General features: G+C 45.7%; 1 protein-coding gene across 1 annotated transcript; it reads left to right on the forward strand.

The window, feature by feature from the left end:
- Positions 1–1350: 1350 nt before the first annotated feature.
- Positions 1351–21762, forward strand: LOC139421802 (cytoplasmic phosphatidylinositol transfer protein 1-like; the record flags this gene model as incomplete). The annotated part of the gene is made up of 6 exons (XM_071172922.1): positions 1351–1392; positions 6209–6280; positions 9325–9423; positions 14408–14563; positions 16920–16983; positions 20680–21762. Coding segments are annotated over 6 exons (750 nt in total), but the record flags the coding sequence as incomplete, so codon positions are not given.
- Positions 21763–22066: the final 304 nt, after the last annotated feature.

Genomic DNA, 22066 nt, shown 5'->3' on the forward strand with positions numbered 1-22066 from the left:
TTCCACATTTAATCCAAGCCCTCTGAATCAGAGAGGTGCGGGGGCTGCCTTTATCGCCATCCACGTCATCAGCGCCCTGGGAGCAGGTGGTGTTGGGGGTTAACTGTCTCGCTCAAGGTGAAGAACGGCACATTTTTACACCTTGCCGGCTCGGGGATTCAAACCATGGACTGTACTGTAGTCTGATAGACATTGTGATAATAGTCTATAGATAGGTGATGGATTGTACTGTAGTCTGCACAGGGACTGTTTGTTCTGGCTGGCTAGTTGGACTGGACTGACTAAGAGCTCTATCTGTTCTCAACCTTCTCTATCAGTTCAGACCCAACGTATTCCCTCGCTTCATCCCTCTACCACACACACACACACGAACACACACACAATATTTCTTTCCTCAGAGAGAAGAATCCCAATAGCTTGTTGGGAGGGATGGAGGGAGTGATGGATGATAACATGATGAGAGGATCATATTATTATAGCGCTCTAAAAGAAAACAAGCTCCTGCTGCTCCTTGTTGTCCTTCTCAGGTGTCCTCTTAACACATGATGCTCTCTCTCCCTCTCTTCTCTTGTCCCCTCTTTCACTCCCTCTCTCTCTCTCTTTTTCTCTCTCTCCATCTCTCCTCTTGTTAAACTCCCTCCCCTCTTTCACTCCCTCTCTCTCTCTTTTTCTCTCTCTCCATCTCTCCTCTTGTTAAACTCCCTCTCCTCTTTCACTCCCTCTCTCTCTCTCTTTCTCTCTCTCCATCTCTCCTCTTGTTAAACTCCCTCCCCTCTTTCACTCCCTCTCTCTCTCTCTTTCTCTCTCTCCATCTCTCCTCTTGTTAAACTCCCTCTCCTCTTTCACTCCCTCTCTCTCTCTCTTTTTCTCTCTCTCCATCTCTCCTCTTGTTAAACTCCCTCCCCTCTTGCACTCCCTCTCTTTCTCTCTCTCCCCCTCCATCCCATCTTTCTCTCTCGCACTCTCTCTCTCTCTCTCTCTGTCTCTCTCTCTGTCACTCTCTCTCTCTGTTTCTCTCTCTGTCTTTCCCTCTCTCTCCTCTTGTTAAACTCCCTCCCCTCTTTCACTCCCTCTCTCCCTCTCCCTCTCTCTTTCTCTCTCTCCATCTCCTCTTGTTAAACTCCCTCCCCTCTTTCACTCCCTCTCCCTCTCTTTCTCTCTCTCCCCCTCCCTCCCATCTTTCTCTCTCTCACGCTCTCTCTCTCGCGCACTCTCTCTCTCTCTCTCTCTCTCTCTCTCGCTCTCTCTGTCTCTCCCTCTCTCTCTCTGTTTCTCTCGCTGTCTCTCTCTCTCTCTCTCTCTCCTCTTGTTTAACTCCCTCCCCTCTTTCACTCTCTCTCTCCATCTCTCTCTGGTCCTGGATTCTTCACCTGCTGTGACGCAGAGTACACTGTGAGTATACCACTGATGTTCCTTACACACGCACGCACACACACACACACACACACACACACACACTGTGACACAACCGGCCGTGATGGGGAGTCCTATAGGGCAGGGCACAATTGGCCCAGCGGCGTCCGAGGCTGGGGCGGGGTAGGCCGTCATTGTAAATAAGAATTTGTTCTTAACTGACTTGTCTAGTTAAATAAACTAGTAGACATGCAGAGCAGTCTGCCAGAAGTCAAGGGTTAGGTGAGCTGTGCTCTGATGACTGACAGAAGAGTATGAAATGTTGTATTCCTGTAGAATTCCATCTCTGTTTTGAATCAGTGAATGGTTCCCCCAGAGATGTACAGAGCAGCAATACAACGCTACAGTAATGCTGTGTGGGTCCTTAAATCCCAAATCTAATAGCTAAATGATCCTTGGTATGACCATCTTAAAACAATTCCATATGTTTACTTAATAGCTTAGACTCTTATGTAAAGCACAAGCTCAATTTGATTAGGCTTTGAATGTCATTAAAGGGACTTCAATATGGAATATTATTTAATTTGCCTATAATGTTTCAATGAGTTTTACAGACAGCTTCATCTATTGTTCTGGTTCTATATTTAGCCATTGAGGATTTATTTTCAACCACCTCAGTCTGCGTCCTAAATGGAAGGTATGAGTGATAGTTGACTAGCCATGGGGGGACGGGGAGGAAGGTATGAGTGATAGTTGACTAGCCATGGGGGGACGGGGAGGAAGGTATGAGTGATAGTTGACTAGCCATGGGGGGACGGGGAGGAAGGTATGAGTGATAGTTGACTAGCCATGGGGGGACGGGGAGGAAGGTATGAGTGATAGTTGACTAGCCATGGGGGGATGGGAAGGAAGGTATGAGTGATAGTTGACTAGCCATGGGGGGACGGGGAGGAAGGTATGAGTGATAGTTGACTAATAGCCATGGGGGAAGGAAGGTATGAGTGATAGTTGACTAGCCATGGGGGAGAGGTATGAGTGATAGTTGACTAGCCATGGGGGGATGGGGAGGAAGGTATGAGTGATAGTTGACTAGCCCGGGGAGGAAGGTATGAGTGATAGTTGACTAGCCATGGGGGGACGGGGAGGAAGGTATGATGGGGGGACGGGGAGGAAGGAATGAGTGATAGTTGACTAGCCATGGGGGGACGGGGAGGAAGGAATGAGTGATAGTTGACTAGCCATGGGGGGATGGGGGAGGAAAGTATGAGTGATAGTTGACTAGCCATGGGGGGACGGGGAGGAAGGTATGAGTGATAGTTGACTAGCCATGGGGAGGAAGTTATGAGTGATAGTTGACTAGCCATGGGGGGATGGGGAGGAAGGTATGAGTGATAGTTGACTAGCCCATGGGGGGATGGGGAGGAAGGTATGAGTGATAGTTGACTAGCCATGGGGGGATGGGGAGGAAGGTATGAGTGATAGTTGACTAGCCATGGGGGGATGGGGAGGAAGGTATGAGTGATAGTTGACTAGCCATGGGGGGATGGGGAGGAAGGTATGAGTGATAGTTGACTAGCCATGGGGGACGGGGAGGAAGGTATGAGTGATAGTTGACTAGCCATGGGGGGACGGGGAGGAAGGTATGAGTGATAGTTGACTAGCCATATGAGTGATAGTTGACTAGCCATGGGGGGACGGGACTAGCCAGGAAGGTATGAGTGATAGTTGACTAGCCATGGGGGGACGGGGAGGAAGGAATGAGTGATAGTTGACTAGCCATGGGGGGATGGGGACGGGGAGGAAGGTATGAGTGATAGTTGACTAGCCATGGGGGACGGGGAGGAAGGTATGAGTGATAGTTGACTAGCCATGGGGGGACGGGGAGGAAGGAATGAGTGATAGTTGACTAGCCATGGGATAGGGATGGGGAGGAAGGTATGAGTGATAGTTGACTAGCCATGGGGGGACGGGGAGGAAGGTATGAGTGATAGTTGACTAGTCATGGGGGGATGGGAAGGAAGGTATGAGTGATAGTTGACTAGCCATGGGGGGGACGGGGAGGAAGGTATGAGTGATAGTTGACTAGCCATGGGGGGACAGGGAGGAAGGTATGAGTGATAGTTGACTAGCCATGGGGGGATGGGAAGGAAGGTATGAGTGATAGTTGACTAGCCATGGGGGGGAGGTATGAGTGATAGTTGACTAGCCATGGGGGGATGGGGAGGAAGGTATGAGTGATAGTTGACTAGCCATGGGGTGACGGGGAGGAAGGTATGAGTGATAGTTGACTAGCCATGGGGTGACGGGGAGGAAGGTATGAGTGATAGTTGACTAGCCATGGGGGGATGGGGAGGAAGGTATGAGTGATAGTTGACTAGCCATGGGGGGACGGGGAGGAAGGTATGAGTGATAGTTGACTAGCCATGGACTAGTCATGGGGGGGACGGGGAGGAAGGTATGAGTGATAGTTGACTAGCCATGGGGGGGGTTATGAGTGATAGTTGACTAGCCATGGGGGGATGGGGAGGAAGGTATGAGTGATAGTTGACTAGTAGCCATGGGGGGACGGGGAGGAAGGTATGAGTGATAGTTGACTAGCCATGGGGGGACGGGGAGGAAGGTATGAGTGGGGGACGGGGAGGAAGGTATGAGTGATAGTTGACTAGCCATGGGGGGACGGGGAGGAAGGTATGAGTGATAGTTGACTAGCCATGGGGGGACGGGGAGGAAGGTATGAGTGATAGTTGATAGTTGACTAGCCATGAGGGGAGCCATGGGGGGATGGGAAGGAAGGTATGAGTGATAGGAAGGTATGAGTGATAGTTGACTAGCCATGGGGAGGAAGGTATGAGTGATAGTTGACTAGCCATGGGGGGGACGGGGAGGAAGGTATGAGTGATAGTTGACTAGCCATGGGGGGACGGGGAGGAAGGTATGAGTGATAGTTGACTAGCCATGGGGGGACGGGGAGGAAGGAATGAGTGATAGTTGACGGGGAGGAAGGAATGAGTGATAGTTGACTAGCCATGGGGGGATGGGGAGGAAAGTATGAGTGATAGTTGACTAGCCATGGGGGGACGGGGAGGAAGGTATGAGTGATAGTTCTCTAGCCATGGGGAGGAAGGTATGAGTGATAGTTGACTAGCCATGGGGGGATGGGGAGGAAGGTATGAGTGATAGTTGACTAGCCATGGGGGGGACGGGGAGGAAGGTATGAGTGATAGTTGACTAGCCATGTATGAGTGGGTTGACTAGTCATGGGGGGATGGGAAGGAAGGTATGAGTGATACGAAGGTATGAGTGATAGTTGACTAGCCATGGGGGGATGGGGAGGAAGGTATGAGTGATAGTTGACTAGCCATGGGGTGACCGGGAGGAAGGTATGAGTGATAGTTGACTAGCCATGGGGTGACGGGGAGGAAGGTATGAGTGATAGTTGACTAGCCATGGGGATGGGGAGGAAGGTATGAGTGATAGTTGACTAGCCATGGGGGGACGGGGAGGAAGGTATGAGTGATAGTTGACTAGCCATGGGGGGACAGGAGGAAGGTATGAGTGATAGTTGACTAGCCATGTATGGGGGAGCCAGGGACTAGCCAGGAAGGTATGAGTGATAGTTGACTAGCCATGGGGGGACGGAAAGTATAAGTGATAGTTGACTAGCCATGGGGGACGGGGAGGAAGGTATGAGTGATAGTTGACTAGCCATGGGGGACGGGGAGGAAGGTATGAGTGATAGTTGACTAGCCATGGGGTTGACATGGGGGAAGGGGAGGAAGGTATGAGTGATAGTTGACTAGCCATGGGGTGACGGGAAGGAAGGTATGAGTGATAGTTGACGGGAAGGAAGGTATGAGTGATAGTTGACTAGCCATGGGGGACGGGGAGGAAGGTATGAGTGATAGTTGACTAGCCATGGGGGGACGGGGAGGAAGGTATGAGTGATAGTTGACTAGCCATGGGGGGGAAGGAAGGTATATGAGTGATAGTTGACTAGCCATGGGGGGATGGGGGGGGCGAAGGTATGAGTGAAGGTATGAGTGATAGTTGACTAGCCATGGGGGGACAGGGAGGAAGGTATGAGTGATAGTTGACTAGCCATGGGGGGACGGGAAGGAAAGTATAAGTGATAGTTGACTAGCCATGGGGGACGGGGAGGAAGGTATGAGTGATAGTTGACTAGCCATGGGGGGACGGGAAGGAAAGTATAAGTGATAGTTGACTAGCCATGGGGGACGGGGAGGAAGGTATGAGTGATAGTTGACTAGCCATGGGGGGATTGGGGGGAGGTTCAGGGTGTGGACGAGGAGCCAGTAAATCCACAGGGCGATATAATATAATCATTATTACTGAAGACAGGGGCAATAAAACACACGCAATCACACTCAGCATGACACACACACATGCGTACACGTGCACACACACACACACACACACACACACACACACACACACACACACACACACACACTGCCCATAAAACACCTCACCCTGCAGGCTGACCACAAAGACCCAGGAAGATATTCCCTCTGTCTTTCCTGAGCTTGTATGGATAGTGGTAGAAATATTCTATCCCATCTCCCATGGAGATCAGTTTCCCCAGTGCTCCACACCTTGTTGGAGATTATTCGGATTTAACCACTCTACATTTAGGTTATGTCCCAAATGGGCAATAGCCTATGTAGTGTTTTGACCAAGGCCCACTATGGGGCCAACATAGTGCGTCCTGGTCAACAATAGTGCACTACATAGGCAATAGGGTACTATTTGGGACTCAGACATAACAAGTCAAAATATTGTCTTAATGTGTCTATATTCTGTGTGTAATCTCCTGCTCTTCTCTCCTCTTCTCTAGTGTTCCTTTCTGCCAAAGTTCTCCATTCACATAGAGACCAAGTATGAGGACAACAAAGGCAGCAATGACAATGTCAGTATGGTTGTCTGTGCATGGTCATGGTGTGTGTCTGTGCATGGTCATTGTGTGTGTCTGTGCATGGTCATGGTGTGTGTCTGTGCGTGGTCATGGTGTGTGTCTGTGCATGGTCATGGTGTGTGTCTGTGCATGGTCATGGTGTGTGTCTGTGCATGGTCATGGTGTGTGTCTGTGAGTGGTCATGGTGTGTGTCTGTGCATGGTCATGGTGTGTGTCTGTGCATGGTCATGGTGTGTGTCTGTGCATGGTCATTGTGTGTGTCTGTGCATGGTCATGGTGTGTGTCTGTGAGTGGTCATGGTGTGTGTCTGTGAGTGGTCATGGTGTGTGTCTGTGAGTGGTCATGGTGTGTGTCTGTGAGTGGTCATGGTGTGTGTCTGTGAGTGGTCATGGTGTGTGACTGTGAGTGGTCATGGTGTGTGTCTGTGAGTGGTCATGGTGTGTGTCTGTGAGTGGTCATGGTGTGTGAGTGGTCATGGTGTGTGACTGTGAGTGTTCATGGTGTGTGTCTGTGTCATGGTGGTCATGGTGTGGTGTGTGACTGTGAGTGTCCATGGTGTGTGTCTGTGTTCATGGTGTGTGTCTGTGAGTGGTCATGGTGTGTGTCTGTGAGTGGTCATGGTGTGTGACTGTGAGTGTTCATGGTGTGTGTCATGGTGTGTGACTGTGAGTGTTCATGGTGTGGTGTGTGTCTGTGTAAGTGGTCATGGTGTGTGTCTGTGAGTGGTCATGGTGTGTGCACTTGAATGCCACATACAACATTCAGTCCCATCTTTTTCTCTCACTTCTAAACGAGTGGATGGAGTCAGAACAGGGGGATGCTGGGATGAATAAGAACACGGGTCTAATATATTCACGATGCCCCAACCAACTCATCAGAATGCACGTTTATTTCATTGGCTAGCCTCTCCCTCACTAAAATCAGTGAGATTACCATTCAGTCTGTGGGCTTCAGGGCCCATATTCATAAAGCATCTTTATTATGAGTGCTGATCTAGGATCAGGTTCCCCTTGTTCAAGTCAAAACTGGTCCTAGATCAGCACTCCAACTCTGAGAGGCTTTATTAATATGGGCCCAGGCCTCCGAGTCAAAATCAAGTTGGATATGGGTTAATCCGTTGGGGTGGCAGGTAGCCTAGTGGTTAGAGCATTGGGCCAGTAACCAAAAGGTTGCTAGATCAAATCCCTGAGCTGACAAGGTAAAAATCTGTCATTCTGCCACTAAACAAGGTAGTTAACCCACTGTTCCTAGGCTGTCATTGTAAATAAGAATTTAGTTAAATAAAATATGGATAACTGTGGGGTAAAGGCTGTGTGATAGGAGAGTTTATATTGTATACCTCTGTGATAGGAGAGTTTATATTGTATACCTCTGTGATAGGAGAGTTTATATCGTATACCTCTGTGATAGGAGAGTCTATATCGTATACCTCTGTGATAGGAGAGTTTATATCGTATACCTCTGTGATAGGAGAGTTTATATCGTATACCTCTGTGATAGGAGAGTTTATATCGTATACCTCTGTGATAGGAGAGTTTATATTGTATACCTCTGTGATAGGAGAGTTTATATCGAATACCTCTGTGTTAGGAGAGTTTATATCGAATACCTCTTTGTTAGGAGAGTTTCAATAATGCATTATCTTGGTTGGGTTTGCTATCAGATGCCCATTGCTTCATGTTACACAATGGGTTTACTCATAACTCATCCCCCTTCTTCTGGTTTGAAGGACATGTCAAGGACATCCTTAGTACACCAAGGTCTTACTCTGTCACATATCTGCATCTCAAATGACAATCTATTCCCTATGTAGTGCACTACTTTTGACCAGAGCCCTGCACTGCATTTGAGATGTAGACAACAGTTGTTTTCAGCCACGTTCGCCTGCTGCACCTTCTCTTTGTGAGAGTTGGTATGTCAGGGAGAAAGGGATGATTGCCTACAGCTCCTTGGCTACATATTTGAATTCCCTACAGTATGAAGGACTGATATCCAGACAACCAGAGTTGAGAGAAGGGGGAGTAAGATAGAAAGGAAATAAGATATAGGGAGATATTGTGTGTATCTGTCTGCATGTCTGATCCAGTCCTTTAAACAAGGACTGTTGCTTCTTGTTCCTCTCACCACTGATCCTCATTTCCTGGTGGGGGACACATTCACATTACCATTCCACAACATTTACATGATGTCATATCATAAAACTGATCTTGTCTGTCCTGGGTCGTGTTCATTAGGACATAACGGAAACCATTTCAAAACGTTTTGCTATAGACAAAAGAAACGTTTCTTATTGGACATTTCCAGGTAATCCCTCCCTGTTTCAGCTGATTTTCTTGTGTTTGGTGCAAAACGAACACGACCCTGACTTCGTTCCTGAGACTAAAGTATGTATTTGCTTAATTTTAAATTCATCCCATCAATGACTCAATTTCCCAAGGCTTACTTCCTCTACTCTCAAAGACATCATTATTCAGTTCAGTTTTTCATCCTCTCAGTCTACTTATCATGCAAAGGTTGGTAGATGAATATACATTGATGTCAGTAATGGATGGATTTTTGTCTGGATTATTCAACTATTTCAAGGAGGTTATTACTGCACCAGCTCTGTCTCTGTCTCTCCTGTTTCTATCTCCCTGCTAAATGAGCTAAATGTATCCTCCGGGCGAAAGCACCTGTCACCTGACGAGGTCTAATGGCTTTAATGGGGAAAGGAGTAAAGCATTCATAACCGTTAAAAGCCTCGCTTTCCTCCTTCAAACAATGTCATTCTCTATATGATTGGCAGCTTACGGCCGGCCGATCAGTATCATGAAATGCTCGCTCGCTCAACTTACCCAAACATCAGAGCTCCACCTAGTGGCTGCTGTGGGAATGACCGTTGATTGAGCTTCACTCCTAAGATCACTGATATACATCTACATAGATAAGGTGTTGCTGAAATACAACGTCCTCATCATGGAGAACAGTTGATTATGTTCTCTCTCTTTCTCTCTCTCTCTCTAAAATGACATGCCCATCTCTTTTTCTCTATCCCTCAGATCTTTGACAGCGAGCCCAAAGGGGAGGAGGAGATAGAGGTGTGCTTAGTGGATATCGCCTACGACGAGATCCCAGAGCGCTACTACAAGGAGTCTGAGGTGAGGAGGTCAAAGGTTAGAAGTCAAGGGTTAGGAATCCCAAGTCACTGTTTCAGCAGCAGTGGACTTCGACAGTCACAATTCTCCATCGTTTTCCAGTACAAGTGTGTACTTGTACACTCACCGGCATGGATATAAACCCATATAATTGGTGTAAGCATTGGCTGGCGTGAGTTTCTACCATTGTTAAACCCATGTTAGAAAGTGTGGAAGTGTACTTTTTGGGAGGAGTGGGGGGGTGAGCTCTGGGTGCTAGCAACCTGGTCGTTTCACAAAGTCAGAAAAAGTGTAAGAGTCTGATAACAAAAGAGAATATAGTCTTAGAAAAACTGCACTATCTAGAACCTAAAAGGTTTATTTGGCTGACCCCATAGGAGAACCCTTTGAAGAACCCTTTTTTGGTTCCAGGTAGAACTACTTTGGTTCTAAGTTGAACCCTTCTACCTGGAACCAAAAAGGGTTCTCCTATGGGGACAGCCGAAAACCCTTTTGGAACCCTTTTTTCTAAGAGTGTTTACAAATCCCCATTTCTCTCATATCTCATTTGCTAATTTCTCCTCTCAGCCCTGATGGTCAGCTAGCTGCTAGTTTCATCAGAGAGAGAGACCTCTAGCTGGTCATATCTCCCCTCTCAGCCCTGAGGGTCAGCTAGCTGCTAGTTTCATCAGAGAGAGAGACCTCTAGCTGGTCATATCTCCCCTCTCAGCCCCAAGGGTCAGCTAGCTGCTAGTTTCATCAGATAGAGAGACCTCTAGCTGGTCATATCTCCCCTCTCAGCCCCGAGGGTCAGCTAGCTGCTAGTTTCATCAGAGAGAGAGACCTCTAGCTGGTCATATCTCCCCTCTCAGCCCTGAGGGTCAGCTAGCTGCTAGTTTCATCAGAGAGAGAGACCTCTAGCTGGTCATATCTCCCCTCTCAGCCCCGAGGGTCAGCTAGCTGCTAGTTTCATCAGAGAGAGACCTCTAGCTGGTCATATCTCCCCTCTCAGCCCTGAGGGTCAGCTAGCTGCTAGTTTCATCAGAGAGAGAGACCTCTAGCTGGTCTTGGCTGCCATTAACCATGTTCACTGCTGTGTCCCTGCTCTCCTACACGTTCCATTCTTTTCTCTTCATAAGCCTCAGGGAGGGTTGATGTAGGGGTGGATGGAGGGAAGGGGGTGGAGGAATGGAGGAATACACGGCGTTATCTTCCTCAAACAGCCTCTTAAAGCTTCTCACTCCACCAACTGGCTATCTGCCTCTCCATACGTGTGTGTGTGTGGGGGGGCTCTAATACCATGTCTGTTATTAGAGTCAGGGGGACAGCAATGGATCTGTCTTTTATGTTTGACCAGAGGACGGGGATTGATGCCCTAGCCACCAGATGCTTTTTTCTGGAATACAATACAATGTCAACCAGCCTATTTAAATATATTTGATTTGATCTGAGCCAGTTTTAGATCCCTGATAACTGCTGTGTTCAGGAGAGCATAGACTTAGTCTTATATGTTGCCAACTGCAGTAACGTTTCACCTGTCATTGTTCAAATGTAAGTACAAAGAGACAAATGGTCATACTATTACATTAAGCTAGGGCTGCAAAATTCTGGTAAATTTCCCCAAATTCTCATATTTTCCAGAAATCCTGGTTGGAATATTCCTGGAATCAGGAGAGAATAAACAAATACATTGGAATATTCCAACCAGGATTTACAGAAACCTGGGAATTTTGGGAAAGTTGCTGGAATTTTGCAACCCAAATTCACATTATACCAGAACAATGATATACAGTTGAAGTCGGAAGTTTACATACACCTTAGCCAAATACATTTCAACTCAGTTTTTCACAATGACATTTAATCCTAATAAAAATTCCCTGTCTTAGGTCAGATAGGATCATCATTTTATTTTAAGAATGTGAAATGTCAGAATAATAGTAGAGAGAATTATTTATTTCATCACATTCCCAGTGGGTCAGAAGTTTACATACACTCCATTAGTATTTCGTAACATTGCCTTTAAATTGTTTAACTTGGGTCAAACGTTTCAAGTAGCCTTCCACAAGCTTCCCACAATAAGTTGGGTGAATTATGGCCCATTCCTCCTGGCAGAGCGGGTGTAACTGAGTCAGGTGTATAGGCCTTCTTGCCCGCACACGCGTTTTCAGTTCTGCTCGCAAATTTTATATAGGATTGAGTTCAGGGCTTTGTGATGGCCACTCCAATACCTTGACTTTGTTGTCCTTTTAAGCCATTTTGCCACAACTTTGGAAGTATACTTGGGGTCATTGTCCATTTGGAAGACCCATTTGCGACCAAGCTTTAACTTCTTAACTGATGCCTTGAGATGTTGCTTCAATATATCCACATAATTTTCTTTTCTCATGATGACATCTATTTTGTGAAGTGCATCAGTCCCTCCTGCTGCAATGCACCCCAACAACATGATGCTGCCACCCCCATGCTTCACAGTTGGGATGGTGTTGTTCTATTTTTGTTTCATCAGACCAGAGGACATTTCTCCAAAAAGTACAATCTTTGTCCCCATGTTCAGTTGCAAACCGTAGTCTGGCTTTTTTATGGCGGTTTTGGAGCAGTTGCTTCTTTCTTGCTGAGCTGCCTTTCAGGTTATGTCGATATAGGACTCGTTATACTGTGGATATATAGCTACTTTTGTACCTGTTTCCTCCAGCATCTTCACAAGGTCCTTTGCTGCTGTTCTGGGATTGATTTGCACTTTTGGCACCAAAGTACGTTCATCTCTAGGAGACAGAACGCGTCTCCTTCCTGAGCGGTATGACGGCTGCGTGGTCCCATGGTGTTTATACTTGCGTACTATTGTTTGTACAGATGAACGTGGTACCGTCAGGTGTTTGGAAATTGCTCCCAAGGATGAACCAGACTTGTGGGGGTCTACAACTTTTTTCTGAATTCTTGGTTGATTTCTTTTGATTTTCCCATGATGTCAAGCAAAGAGGCACTGATTTTGAAGGTAGGCCTTTCAATACATCCACAGGCACACCTCCAATTGACTCAAATTATGTCAATTAGCCTATCAGAAGCTTCTAAAGCCGAAAGTGACACATAAATCGTCAAAATGTAAATTTGTTGGTGGTTTAGGGGAGAATTGTAGCATTTCAACTAACCCTAAGCCTAACCATTGTCCTAACCTTAACCTAATGCTCCTAACCTGCTAGGTTATTATCCTATCCTGCTCCATAAATTATCCTAACCTGATAGGTTAATTGTCCTATCCTGCTCCGTAGGTTCTCCTAACCTGCTAGGTTAATTGTCCTATCCTGCTCCATAAATTATCCTAACCTGATAGGTTAATTGTCCTATCCTCCTCCGTAAGTTCTCCTAACCTGCTAGGTTAATTGTTGTAACGTTCATTGTTAAGGGTAGAGACCAAGGCGCAGCGTGATTTGAGTTCATCATATTTTATTAAAATGTGAACCATAAAAATACACCAATAAACAATACAACGATCGAAAAGCTTAGGAGTGCAACCCATGCAACAAAGAAAGACAAGATCCCACAACTGAAGGTGGGAAAAAGGGCTGCCTAAGTATGATCCCCAACCAGAGACAACGATAGACAGCTGCCTCTGATTGGGAACCATACTAGGCCAGCAAAGAAAAAGAAAACATAGATATACAAAAACTAGAGTACCCACCCTAGTCACACCCTGACCTAACCAAAATATAGAGAATAAACAGGGATCTCTAAGGTCAGGGCGTGACAATTGTCCTATCCTGCTACTTAAGTTCTCCTAACCTATCTAGATTAATTATTGTATCCTGTTGCATAAATTCTCCTAACCTGCTAGGTTAATTATCGTATCCTGCTGTGTAAGTTCTCCTAACCTGCTAGGTTAATTATCGTATCCTGCTGGGTAAGTTCTCCTAACCTGCTAGGTTAATTATCCTATCCTGCTGCGTAAGTTCTCCTAACCTGCTAGGTTAATTATCGTATCCTGCTGTGTAAGTTCTCCTAACCTGCTAGGTTAATTATCGTATCCTGCTGGGTAAGTTCTCCTAACCTGCTAGGTTAATTATCCTATCCTGCTGTGTAAGTTATTCTAACCTGCTAGGTTAATTATCCTATCCTGCTGTGTAAGTTATTCTAACCTGCTAGGTTAATTATCCTATCCTGCTGCGTAAGTTATTCTAACCTGCTAGGTTAATTATCCTATCCTGCTGCGTAAGTTATCCTAACCTGCTACATAAAGTCAATTCTGTTCGTAACTGTATACCATCTAGTCCCAGAGTTCTCTCCTGGTAAGGTCACATGATCAAGAAGCACCTGAAAAGCAGACTGTGCACATAAAATAGCTTATATACAACCCCCCCCACACACACACACACACACACACACTCACCTCTGACCCAACCTAACCAAACGTTATAACGCGTCTCATCTGCAATCACGTAAAGTGTGTGTGTGTTTCTGTGTGCATGCGTGTGTGTGCATGCGTGTGTGTGTGTGTGTGTGTGTGTGTGTGTGTGTGCGTGCGTGCGTGTGTGTGTGTGTGTGTGTTTCTGTGTACGTGCGTGTGAGATGCATCCCTTCTCACCCTCCCAACAGTGAGACACCTGACCTTGCTAATGAGCATTACAGTCCCCAGGGAAGTGTGATTAATTCATGCGTAATGGGTACTGTTTGTAATGAGAACCCCCCCCCCCAGCGGGCTGCTCCAGGCTGAGCTCTCCATGAGACTTGTACCCACCTGGTACCTACCATCCATTCTGCTGGACTGCTGGACAAAGAAACATGGTTCATTCATACTTGTCAGAATGTTTACTGCAAAACTCATTGGGTCAGGAATTGAATTGCATTCCTGTATAGAGACAAAACAATGAGGTGAGACAGTGGCACTAAGCTCATGAGGTATGTGAAAGTTATATTCTTCAATGTCACTATGTCAAAAGATGTCCAACATTGGATGTACCAATCCCGGTCTGTAGCTTTAATACTGTCCATACTGTGTTTCCATGGTTCCCTGTAGGACTTGCGGTACTTTAAATCAGAGAAGACAGACCGGGGTGTTCTGCAGGAGGGCTGGATCGACAACCAGGAACCCATCATGTGCTCCTACAAACTGGTGACAGTCAAGTTCGAGGTGTGGGGTCTTCAGACACGGGTGGAGCAGTTTGTACACAAGGTCAGTCCAGTTATGTCCACCCACCATTTCTGTATTCACACACACAATTCAATATAGCCCCCTCCACCCCTACCTATTCCCCCTCTGAGCTGTCCCTCTCCTTGCCTAAGGGTCTCTTTCCCTAACATCACACACAGCATTACTCATACAGGGACACACATGGCTAACATTAACTGGTGGAGGAGTGAAAGAAAGACAGAGAACAACTCTTAAAGTTCATCCTCTCTGACTCACTATGTCTTCTAGCTTCCTTTCCTCTCTGACTCACCTGTCCTCTCACTAAGTCTTCTAACCTCCTTTCCTCTCTGACTCACCTGTCCTCTCACTAAGTCTTCTAGCTTCCTTTCCTCTCTGACTCACCTGTCCTCTCACTAAGTCTTCTAGCTTCCTTTCCTCTCTGACTCACCTGGCCTTTCCCTAAGTCTTCTAGCTTCCTTTCCTCTCTGACTCACCTGTCCTCTCACTAAGTCTTCTAACCTCCTTTCCTCTCTGACTCACCTGTCCTCTCACCAAGTCTTCTAACTTCCTTTCCTCTCTGACTCACCTGTCCTCTCACTAAGTCTTCTAACTTCCTTTCCTCTCTGACTCACCTGTCCTCTCACTAAGTCTTCTAGCTTCCTTTCCTCTCTGACTCACCTGTCCTCTCACTAAGTCTTCTAACTTCCTTTCCTCTCTGACTCACCTGTACTCTCACTAAGTCTTCTAGCTTCCTTTCCTCTCTGACTCACCTGTCCTCTCACTAAGTCTTCTAGCTTCCTTTCCTCTCTGACTCACCTGTCCTCTCCCTAAGTCTTCTAGCTTCCTTTCCTCTCTGACTCACTTGTCCTCTCCCTAACTCTTCTAGCTTCCTTTCCTCTCTGACCCAGCTGTCCTCTCACTAAGTCTTCTAGCTTCCTTTCCTCTCTGACTCACCTGTCCTCTCACTAAGTCTTCTAGCTTCTTTTCCTCTCTGACTCACCTGTCCTCTCACTAAGTCTTCTAGCTTCCTTTCCTCTCTGACTCACTTGTCCTCTCACTAAGTCTTCTAGCTTCCTTTCCTCTCTGACTCACCTGTCCTCTCACTAAGTCTTCTAGCTTCCTTTCCTCTCCGACTCACCTGTCCTCTCACTAAGTCTTCTAGCTTCCTTTCCTCTCTGACTCATCTGTCCTCTCACTAAGTCTTCTAGCTTCCTTTCCTTTCTGACTCACCTGTCCTCTCAATAAGTATTCTAACTTCCTTTCCTCTCTGAATCACCTGTCCTCTCACTAAGTCTTCTAGCTTCCTTTCCTCTCTGACTCACTTGTCCTCTCACTAAGTCTTCTAGCTTCCTTTCCTCTCTGACTCACCTGTCCTCTCACTAAGTCTTCTAGCTTCCTTTCCTCTCTGACTCACCTGTCCTCTCACTAAGTATTCTAACTTCCTTTCCTCTCTGACCTACTTGTCCTCTCCCTAAGTCTTCTAACTTCCTTTCCTCTCTGACTCACCTGTCCTCTTCCTAAGTCTTCTAACTTCCTTTCCTCTCTGACTCACCTGTCCTCTCACTAAGTCTTCTAGCTTCCTTTCCTCTCTGACTCACCTGTCCTCTCACTAAGTCTTCTAGCTTCCTTTCCTCTCTGACTCATCTGTCCTCTCACTAAGTCTTCTAGCTTCCTTTCCTTTCTGACTCACCTGTCCTCTCAAGAAGTATTCTAACTTCCTTTCCTCTCTGAATCACCTGTCCTCTCACTAACTCTTCTAGCTTCCTTTCCTCTCTGACTCACTTGTCCTCTCACTAAGTCTTATAGCTTCCTTTCCTCTCTGACTCACCTGTCCTCTCACTAAGTCTTCTAGCTTCCTTTCCTCTCTGACTCACCTGTCCTCTCACTAAGTATTCTAACTTCCTTTCCTCTCTGACCTACTTGTCCTCTCCCTAAGTCTTCTAACTTCCTTTCCTCTCTGACTCACCTGTCCTCTCCCTAAGTCTTCTAGCTTCCTTTCCTCTCTGACTCACCTGTCCTCTCACTAAGTCTTCTAGCTTCCTTTCCTCTCTGACTCACCTGTCCTCTCACTAAGTCTTCTAGCTTCCTTTCCTCTCTGACTCACCTGTCCTTTCCTAAGTCTTCTAACTTCCTTTCCTCTCTGACGCACCTGTCCTCTCCCTAAGTCTTCTAGCTTCCTTTCCTCTCTGACACACCTGTCCTTTCACTAAGTCTTCTAGCTTCCTTTCCTCTCTGACTCACCTGTCCTCTCACTAAGTCTTCTAACCTCCTTTCCTGTCCACCCTTCTTTCTTTCTTGCTCCCTCCCTCCCTCCCTCCCTCCCTCCCCCCTCCCTCCCTCCCTCCCTCCCTCCCTCCCTCCCTCTTTACCTTCCTTGTCCTTCTCTCTCCATCCTCAGGTTATCCGTGACGTCCTGCTCCTAGGACACAGACAAGCCTTTGCCTGGGTGGATGAGTGGATTGGTGAGTTTGCATCTTGTCTCTGTCCCAGTTAGTTGACATGTATGCTCAGATGTGAGCTAGCTTGTTTATACTGTGTGTACATATATATTATTATTATTATTAAAATGTATATTTCATAGTATTTGTATTTTAGTGAGTAAGGAGATGGAGAGGGAGGGAGATGCAGACTAGTGCTGGGGCCAGGATTCTTACCCACACTGAGGGGTGACATGTATCTAGTGCAGTGGCCCAGTTACCTGCTAGACCAGCCTCTGGCGCATAACTACTATCTACTTCTATGTGACCATGATCTTCGCTCTGCCTAATGTAGGACCTTGGCCACGGCACCAAGCACTGCTACTATCTATTATCTGTATATTTGAGTTTGTGTTCATTTGACTGTTTCCTGAAAGCTATCTCAAAATGTCAGTAACTCATCTATACAAGCATTGATTTGTGTTAATAACCATTATTTTGTATGAGGTTTTTAGTCTGAGAATTTCATGTCTTCAGTGTTTCATTGATTTGCTTCACTGTTTCAACATGAGCAAACGGCTTATAAAATGGATCTGTGTGGCCAGGATGGTCAAACACAAGGTACACTGCAATAAGACCTGAGTTCAACACTACACTATTTCAAATAGCTTAAGCGTTTGCTTTAACCTGCCTGGAGGGCCAGGTGGGCGGGGTTTGTATTTCCAATACTTTTTTATTAGTTCCAATGCAACAGGCCAGCTCAATCAACCACAGCTTCACTATTTCAAATCATTTCTAACAGTATTTGAATGCAGATCTGACTGAAACTACACTTCTCACCCTGTTGTTACATTTGTTAGCAGCCTTTTATTTGAGGAAAAAAGACAATTGATAGGCCAGACCACTCTTTTGTACATTTTGAATTATGTACTTAACTTTGTGTTTTTGAAAAGCTGACGCATCACGATTGTCATGGAGAAGGAACATAAACATTCTTAATTATAACAATAATGATTCATTATTGATTGATTCAGTATTTATAAATGTTATTTTTAATCCCAGGCCCCAGTCCCCGTCAATGTAAATAACAATTTGTTCTTAACTGGCTTGCCTAGTTAAATAAAGGTTAATAAAAAATATATATATAAAGCCCATTTCTCACAACCAATACGCTTTCTCGCTGACCTTCATCAGAGAAGCTCCCACTTGAGATGTATCCACTGCAAGATAATGATTCAGAGAGTGTGCACACAGGTACAGAGAGCACTTGACTCAGTACTGTATGGGTCATAAGATGAGAGAATGTGGCAGTATGCCAAGAGTCAGTAGCTATTTTATTTGGGACTTACGGAGCCTGGCTTTAATGATAGAGGAACATTTAAGACCACACGAGCCTGCTCTTTATCCCTATTCACATATAACATGAACTAGTATACAGTACATAATTAGCAGAGTAGATACACTATAGCCTTAGGTCAATCTAGATTGCATCCTCCAAGAGCTGTGGGAGATTCAGTGAAAGTGGCTGTATCACTGGAGGCCACTGAGGGGAGGACGGCTCATAATAGTGGCTGGAACAGAGTGAATGGAATGCATCAAACACATTTGATACAATACCACCAACTCCAGTCATTACCACGAGCCTGCCCTCCCCAATTAAGGTGGCACCAACCTCCTGTGGGCTGTATATCATCTGGGTCATATTAATTTAGCACCAAACAGAAGTAAATCAACTGAATCAGAGGGACTACCTGTCCAATAATAAAAACACGTTTTGATTTTCTGTTGCAAAACATTTTCAAACGTGTGCCCTAAACGAACACGGCCCTGTTGTACAGCAGTGGTCCTTCCCTCCATCCTTGCATTGTGGTTTTCCACAGCCTACATTACTAAGGCTTGTCTAATAATATTCCTGAGAGCGTGTATCTTATACCATAAACCACCACTATATCAAACCACCCTGTGTCCACCCACTAATGCGCTGCTCCACTTCACATTAAAGGCCCAGTGCCGTCAAAAATGTGATTTTCTGTGTTTTATATATATTTCCACACTACACTCTTACAAAAAAAAAATGGTTCCAAAAGGATTCTTCAGTTGTCCCCATAGGAGAACCCTTTTTAGTTCCAAGAACAACCTGTTTTGGTTCTAGATAGAACCACTTTTGTTTACATGTAGAACCCTGTGTAGAAAGGCTTCTACCTGGAACCAAAAGAGTTTTACCTGCAACCAAAAAGTGTTCTTCAAAGGGTTCTCCTATGCGGACAGCCAAAGAACCCTGTAAGGTTTTATATAGCATATTATTTTCTAAGAGTGTATGAGGTTGGAATAATACTGTTAAATTCTGAACATTATGATAAGATTAACATTATGACTATCTAAAATGTCAGCCTGTTTTGATGGGATGGAGTATTGGCCTGCCTGGTGACATCACCAGGTGGTAAATTAGTTCATAGACTGATAAGAAAGTTCCAAACCTCTCTGCCAATAACAGCTGGTTTTCAGTTCTCCCAGACAGTCCTAGAAAAATTATTGCTTGAGAAATTGTTATTTTCTAAGATACAATTTTTGTTTCTATTTTACCATTTTAATTGAAATCAATCACAGTAAGGTACTTAATTGTTACCCCAAAATGATTTGATATTAAGATAAAAAATGTCTGCATTGGGCCTTTAACCTATATCCATACCTGCCCAGTACGTACTCTATCTCACCAAGGGGCTGGTTTCCCAGAGCCAGGTAAAGTCTTTGATTTAAATACTTCTCAATTAAGAATATCAATTGAAAGTGCAAGTGTTTGTCACTAATGGTTAACTACCCGCAGACTACGCCAACTTCCTCAGCTCTTTATGGTTGTGACCACCTGACCTCTTGCCGACCCTTCCCACAAGACCTCCTCCTGCACCAAGTGCCCTAGCTAGCTAACAGGTGGCGTGGTGGTGGTCTGGAACATCTCAACAGATATAACTTGGGATGATGTGCAGGAGTACGAGAAACACATGCATTAGAGTTGGCCATGTCCAACAACCACAGCATACCACAGCATAAACTCACCTGCCACCCACCGCCATCACTGAACATGGTAGAGAGCCTTGTGACTTGTCTTCACTCTTCCTTCACTGTTTCTCTGTCTGCTGGTGACTCATCTCCCTCTTCCTCTCTGACTCATTTCATGTCATCCATTCAAACGCACTCAAACGTTCATGCATTGTCATTGACTGCATCAAACTTCATGCTTTGTTTGTCCTACCGGAACAGCACAGAACACGTGTACGGGCCCAAACACACACACATACACAAGCACACACACATACACAAGCACACACACACACACACACACACACACACACACAAGTGAGCAAGTCACTGTTAGCATTTCACTGTTAGTCTACACATGTTTTTTACAAAGCATGTGATGAATTTTATTTTATTTGACACACTCACACACGTACACACACACACACACTTGTGAGCGAGGATGATGACATTGTTACTGTGTCTCCTTTGGAGCACACACAACTGATTATGAATTCAGATTTGTGTTCAGAGCAGGGAACATCCTTTCATGTATTGCTTGTATTCATCTCCAAGAGCCTTTGAAATGGAAGCTCTTTTAAATGCAACAGGTGAAGTCAGATACGTATTTACTGTATAATGTAATTGTGTTATTACACTACAATGCTAAGACATACAGTAGATGTCATGGGGTTGAAATATATCCCTCTCTCTCCCCCCCTGAAGAAATGACCATGGACGAGGTGAGAGAGTACGAGCGGGCCACCCAGGAGGCCACCAACCGTAAGATCGGCCCCTTCCCCCCATCCATCTCCATCACCGAGACCCCCTTGGCCTCAGTGGCCCGCAACGGGCCCTCCAGCGCCCCCTCCACCCCCCTCTCCACGGAGCCTCCAGAGTACCTCTCCGTGCCCAAGGACCGACCCAGGAAGAAGTCAGCCCCAGAGACCTTGACCCTCCCCGACCCCAATCGCAGGGACTCAGGCTTCAGGCTGGCTAGCATCTTCTCCTGGGGCTCAACCCCTAGCCCCCAGCCTGAATGAGAGGGGGACCCATAGGTGTGGTATACACCTATCTACATTCAGGGAGTGGCCATTTTGTCCCCTAGACAACTTATGTAAAAGGGAGTGTTGTTCACAGACCTCCTGTAACTTGGTGGTGTGGTAAACGCCTCTCCACAGACAGTTGCTGGTATCACCCTGAAGCCAGCTACTGTCACCAACTAACTGTGTCTTGGTCTGCTTTTGCAGAGAGAGAGTCAGTCTGATCACCACGCAACACTTGGAGAGGAGTCTCAAGGCACACACCAAATACATGTACGCGCAAACACACACTCACGCACATACACACACACACACACACACACACACACACACACACTGAGTGTCTTTTGAAAACCTCTTGAACCTCTCCATTGGTCCCATCAAAACACAGCAACCAGCACCATCTACCAGCCAGAAAGCTCATGTGGAGGTCAATTATAGTCTGATTTAATTTAGTTCACATTCCTCTGAATACTTTGCTTCTCTTCAGTGTCTCAGTCCTCTTTCATCTCAGTTGATACTGTATCTCAGGGTTTGTTACCTAGATACACAGAGATCTGATAAATAGACTCTTCAATCAGCACACTCAATCTTTCTTCATATGGATATAAATGTGTGGGATGATCGAACTCATTTCCTCCTCTCTCCTTGCAGTCAAGCCCTCTTATTGGTTGGAAATTGACACCATGTAATTTCAGATGTAATTGTGTGTTGGTTGTTATTCATGGTTTGTTGTAGGTCGCTGTGAACAGAGTAAAACGGTGGATTTCAGGAGAGTGTTATTTTATCCTGTGTTTTGTTTTGTAAATATGTATATTTAAGAGTTATCTATTGTAAAAATGCTGAATTCATTGATGTCTTTCAATGCTATGGAATTGCTGTAATCTCTGCATTGGAGAGAGAGAAAGAGGTCTGTGTAGACCTCTAAAGTGGAGACGTTCTCTTTCTGAATGTGAATTCTGTTGGTATGGTTTTGTTGGCCATGGTGCCCTTTTAAAGACATATAGAAAAATGCATGGTCTGAATATCCAGCCTCTGCTTTTCTTTTAAACTGGGGAGAAAATGTACCT

The sequence above is a fragment of the Oncorhynchus clarkii genome, chromosome 12 (assembly GCF_045791955.1).
Source record: "Oncorhynchus clarkii lewisi isolate Uvic-CL-2024 chromosome 12, UVic_Ocla_1.0, whole genome shotgun sequence".
In the NCBI taxonomy this organism is placed as follows: domain Eukaryota; kingdom Metazoa; phylum Chordata; class Actinopteri; order Salmoniformes; family Salmonidae; genus Oncorhynchus; species Oncorhynchus clarkii.